Below are 5,628 nucleotides of genomic sequence, written 5' to 3' on the forward strand. Positions count from 1 at the left end.
GACTTAGGCCTAGATAGAACGATACGCTTGTGATTTATGCTCGCAAGGATCCCAAGTACGTCTCGCTGACAATTGTGTTAAATGTTTTTGCAGGATGGTGTCGGGAATGAATGTGAAATGATTATTTTAGAAGTGCTGTTTGATTATTAATTGCTATGCATGCATTTGAATAGTTTAAGCACTACACCATTAGCACACACCACCCGTGGCCCAACCCCGGCTACGATTAGGTCTACCTTTAGGAGGTATATGTTTAGGCGAAACTGTGAACCGATTGTTCATGGGATCATTTAAATATAATACCGATCACCGAGATGAATAATATTCCTTCACTTTAGGCTGATTGCCTATTGGAATGGAATCCCTTATCCATTAAGGTGGTGACCTCAAGCCTTTAGAATACCTTACCCTTTTTAGGCGTCAGAACCTCACTGGTTGCATTCGCTTGTCTTTATGGTTGGTATACCTAAAACCAAACCGAAACATTTTGGTAAGCAAGTATCGTTCCACTTCCTTCTTTTATAATTTTGCAAACTAGTTGGCACATTTTTTTCAAAAAAAAAATGCATAAATAATGATCAATGATTGGTTTAAATGCCCTTTTCATATTAGAATGAATGATTAAGGCGTCGTACTCCATTATGACCATTCTTTCATTTTTAGATGAAATGTATAGGTCCGCGGCATTCAATTGTTTATCCATTCATTTCGATGTATTCAAAATTGTAAACCATAGTTTAGGACTTTATGATCTAAATGGAATATGACGAAATGGGCATCTACACCAAATATTGAATTCATCTCTGATTTCAATTATATGCTCTTTTAAGGCCTAAACGGATTTAAAGTGACATTTGCATTACTTTTTAAGTATGCAAGTATACTTTACCTGCATTTTACCTTAAAAGGACATATAATTGAAATGGAGGCATTAAAATTAATTAGTAATTCATGGTGAATAATAATTAATTTCTTTTATGTGCTTTAGATCGAAACGGGGAAACTAGAAACTTGAGGAGAAATGCTTTAGGTTTTCCATGCTTGGCCCTTCAAATAATAGCAAACTTATAAAGAAGTGTTAAAGATTCTGTCACGTACAGGTTTTTAATAAATGACATCCAAAAACATACAGGTTTGCAATGCTTGTTGGACAACGGCATATATATAATACATGCGTTATCTACGGGAAAAAAAATGACTGAAACCAGATAGTTTCCACCCATAAAAGAGAATGAAGGAATTCAATCTGATCATCAAGTCTCAATAGACATCAAATATATCACAAAAAGACGAGTAGACTGTTCACTGTACATACTCATCTCCTATTTGTCGCTTCTCAATCTGAGATATATCATAATACCGCAATGCGGCTTCTAAGAACTTTCTCTTCGAATCTAAAATCCTTGCATAACAAACCTGATAAGAAGAGAAAATCATAACAAGTTAACAATCAATTTGACAAAAGCTAGCTTAAAATAGTTATCCTTGCTGTTACACATCAAACAAGGGCAAACCTTGTATTGTAAATTCAAAACTTCATGCTGACTATTGCTAACTAGGAACGAAGCTTTGTTGATGAAAGCTTCCGCATTTACAGCATCGTCATCCTGAAACAAACAAGAAATAGAACACAGCAATTGCTATTCGTACCAAGACTTCAAGATTAGTGATTTAGAGATTGCAAAGATAGTCCAGAGACGGAAAGCGTGCACATATCAAGTGATGTGCTCAATCCCAACCGACATGATAACAGCTACAAGCAATGTGTCTGAAGGCTATGACATAATGAATAAACTAACTACAAAAAGTAATGGGGCAGTTTGGTTCATGGAGAATTCCCAAAATTTCATTACCATTTTCATGATGAAAAATGATCTGAAAATAGGCTTGGCAAGATTTCAAAAACTGATTTTCAATGAAAGGGACAGGGAAGTGATTTCCATTCTTTTACTACAAGACTGAAAACAACAAAATGATGTCACTCTCTTTTTCCCGCGTTTTCACTTTTGCAGGCAGAAAACACCGAAGTGCATTATTCCTTCTTCATCTTCGTTGGAGGTTACGCCAAGAAAACAATCCAGCTTCAATCGAGCAAAGGAGTAGTCAATTGAGGGTGGCCGAAACTCCCTTAAGTTTTGTGCTTGACAGAACTGGATTAAGGTGTATCTACCAACAATCAGTATACATACAATCGCTCGAGTCTGCCACTGTATGGAGTGGTGCTAAACGAATTGGGTTGTGGAGGTGCTAGCCATGATGCTTTGCAGCATTGTCTGGGATTTGATATGGGCTTATGTACTGGAATTTGGTGCTCGAGATCAAAGCCATCACCAGCTTGCCTGATAACTTGGCAAGTAATCAACAACAGAACATGAAGCACGGCATCACAATCTAAAATTCATTTGCCGTTCTTCCAATGGTCTTCACAGGATGGATTAATAGAAGGTTTCGTTTGTATACTGGAGGACTTTGGTAATGATTCAGGATTGGAGTTCTTAATATTTCTTGTTGAACTGAGGTGTATATAATGGGATTTTCCTCCACGTCATATATGTATAAACATCATGACCTCGACTTCTTTAATACCTCAGATCATACTATCTGTTGTTGAGCAGTTTTTTGATAAAATATACCATATGATGGGATAGATGTGGACATTGTAATTCTCAAATTCATTTCAATTGTGAACTAAAAAACCAAACGTGTTTGCATAATTTTCATTGCGATAGAGAATTCTCTTTTTCATATCACATACCAAACATGTTTCCAAAGAAATTGAAGATGAAAACTAAAGGTGTTCTCATTTCCATTTTCACTGGAAACATTTTCTAGTACCAGCCCTAGTATTTCAAATTTGTTGGTTCACAGGCATCACAAGTTGACCACCCTCACTTCAGAAAAAAGTAATTGTGTAGAGGTCCTTACCTCAAGGTATAGGCGAGCAATTTGGACACATTTTGACAATCTGAAAGTATCATCTATCATCCTGATGACATAAGACAAGATTCAATGCTGACTCAAGATATTAAACCATTTAGATATAAAATAGCAAAAGCCAGTAAATATTGCATGGAGATGATGATACAAATACGTCATGAGCTAAATGCATGAAGGTGAACGTTAAACTCGCACCCATACCTCATTGCTGGGTCAATGCCACTAAGCATTTGAGCTGCTTTTGACCATTGTTGCTCTGATTCATATAATTCTGCAAGCTTCTCTCTAATTATTAGTACCTGCCACTCAGATAGGAGTAACTATCAACCATCAACAGTTTCAATACATTACAATTTAAGCTTAAGAACTTTAAACCCCTCCCCCCCTTCCCCCCCCAAAACCACGAAACTAGCTCTTGGATTAGATACATCCCAATCCCAGTAGACATTAATCAAAGTACCACCATCACAAAAAGGATAAGGAAGGAGTTCCCCACCCTCTACTCCAATATAGATGCTCGAAGGGGTCGAGCAAAATTGATTGATCTATCTTAAAACAATTCATCTCGGTGCAGTATCTATTAAGGTGCCATCAATGAGAACAAAAGATTCTAGAATCAAATTCGGTCAACATCTGCGCTTTCCAGGGGGCTTAACAAGAGAGCGAATGATAAAAACTCAACCTGCTCTTCAAACGAAACGACTCTAGGCTGTATTTGGGCGAGCGTGTAATGCGCAATCTCCTTCTGCGTCTCCGGGGCCAGAACCCCCAATTCCTGGGCGAAGTTCTGCAGCAGCTGCCGCGACACCACGAGCGGCACATCATCGGAGAGCACTGCAAAATACTCCCCAACACAAGAACAAGAACAGCATTCGCGAATTAGCTTTCAACACTAGCAAGAGATGCCAGGGGGAATTTGTCGGGGGGTCCAAAAGAGAGTACTCAACTGTGATCGATGAACTTCTTGGCCTGGGCGATGTCGTTGGAGGTGAGGACGGAGGCCAAGATGTGCTTGTACTGTTCGATCCTCTGCCTCTGGTCCACGATTGAAGAAGCGCTCGCTAGGGCTCCCTCCATTGCACCTGGCCTTAACGACAGGGAAAAACCCTAGCTCTCCGGGGGCGACGGGAAGAGGTACCGGGCGCTGCGCCGCCGGAGCCGACCCTGACTGCGTTTGTCTTCCGGCGAGTAAATTCGCCGTCGAGTGATGCCGGTGAAAGATGAAAGGCGAAGGTGGAGATGAAGTAGCTGTTGCCGTTTGCTCAGAAGTTTTTATACGCTGCTCGGTTTTTTTACTTTTGATTTTCACTTAATTACAATTTCACACTGCAATATTTGATTTGTTTTTTAAATCCGAAATATCTGAAATTTCACGAAGTGCAAAATATTCACGTACGATTTTTTAAGAAATTTTCAAAAATTAAATGATAGTCTAAATTTCGACAAAAAAGAAAAAAATGATTTCTTGTTTTCACTTTAGCTCGAAAAAACATACCCTAGCGGATGTGCCTTTTATGTTTATTATGTTTGTCTCGAAATTATATTAGCTTGAGTAATATGATTAAGAAATTATTTGTGTTGCATTTGATAATCATGCATTTGTACTTGCAATTAGAGGTGGCCACGGTTCGGAACCGACCGGTTCCGGTTCGTGGCCAAATGTGAACCGGAACCGGCCGGTTCCGATTTTTTTTTTTTATGTTTTTTTTCTTTTTCTTTTCCTTTTCTTTTTTTTTTCTTCCTCCGCGGCCGGCCATAGCCGGGGCCGGCGCGGAGGTCGCCGGCCTAAGGCGAGGCGGCCCTCGCCGGCGTCGGGCGAGGCCGGCCCTCGCTGGGCCGTGGCGAGGCCGGCCTCGCCCGGCCCCGGGCGAGGGCCGCCTCGCCCGGACGCCGGCGAGGGCCCTGGCCCGACGCGGCGAGGGCCCTCGCCCGACGCGGCGACCTTCGCGCCGGCCCCGGCCATGGCCGGCCGCGGAGGAAGAAAAAAAAATTAAAATATAAATTATAATTTTAAAAAACAGAAACAAGGAAAAATGACAAAAGAGAAAAAGGAAAAACAAAAAAGGAAAAGGAAAAGAAAAACAGAAAAGGAAAAACAGAAATGAAAATAAAAAAAATAAAAAAAAATACTATTCTTGTGGTAGAACATTATTCAATATAAATTGTGATTAAAATGTAAATTGTACTCAAATTTGGGGACAAAAAGACAAGAGAGAAAGAGAGAGCTTCAACTTAATAAATTATCATTAAGCACATTACAATTCGTTACAACGATCTTAAAAAAAAAGGAGTACAATATATATACCCTAAAATTATCCCAAAACCTAAGCATTCCGTGCGCAGGGGACCAGAGGTCGCATATCGTCGGATTATATTTCGGTTTCCCTAAGCTCACGTGGGCGTACCCGGTATGAGAAACAAGAGTTCCCGAAATATTTGCCAACTCCAATAATTCTTTTACCCTCAATCGTCACTACCCGTTCCAGTACCGATACTGGTAGCGGTAGTATCTCCGTCGTTAAAGAATTCGGATTCATTATTCCGATTTATCTCTTGTTGCCGGTATTGAGCCTTCGTCCAATCAGCAACACAAGCTTGCATCTCCACTGATTCTGGATCTAATCTTGAACGATGTTCGTTCAAAATATTACCTCCGGCACTGAATGCTTGTTCGACCGCAACTGTGGAACA

At 40.1% G+C, this 5,628-nt stretch overlaps 1 protein-coding gene across 1 annotated transcript; it reads right to left on the reverse strand.

Moving 5' to 3' along the window:
- Nucleotides 1–1,286: 1,286 nt before the first annotated feature.
- Nucleotides 1,287–4,045, reverse strand: LOC115669101 (COP9 signalosome complex subunit 4-like). Its single transcript, XM_056311849.1, has 6 exons — nt 3,885–4,045; nt 3,620–3,771; nt 3,139–3,236; nt 2,926–2,986; nt 1,515–1,607; nt 1,287–1,416 (listed from the first exon to the last, which is right to left on the reverse strand). The coding sequence occupies exons 1-6, from the start codon at nt 4,012–4,014 to the stop codon at nt 1,303–1,305; spliced, it is 648 nt and encodes a 215-aa protein (XP_056167824.1). The 5' UTR covers nt 4,015–4,045; the 3' UTR covers nt 1,287–1,302.
- Nucleotides 4,046–5,628: the final 1,583 nt, after the last annotated feature.

This window comes from Syzygium oleosum, unplaced genomic scaffold (assembly GCF_021117445.2).
Source record: "Syzygium oleosum isolate NSW1041296 unplaced genomic scaffold, Sole_v2.1 Sole_v2.05, whole genome shotgun sequence".
In the NCBI taxonomy this organism is placed as follows: Eukaryota; Viridiplantae; Streptophyta; class Magnoliopsida; order Myrtales; family Myrtaceae; genus Syzygium; species Syzygium oleosum.

Bases quoted from the DNA above. Each gene is read 5' to 3' on its own strand.
- LOC115669101 (XM_056311849.1), bottom strand. From the start codon at position 4,014: ATGGAGGGAGCCCTAGCGAGCGCTTCTTCAATCGTGGACCAGAGGCAG. The intron at 3,772-3,884 runs GTTGAGTACTCT...AGTATTTTGCAG, and splicing joins CAAGAAGTTCATCGATCACA to TGCTCTCCGATGATGTGCCG. The intron at 2,987-3,138 runs GTATGGGTGCGA...TTATGTCATCAG, and splicing joins GGCATTGACCCAGCAATGAG to GATGATAGATGATACTTTCA.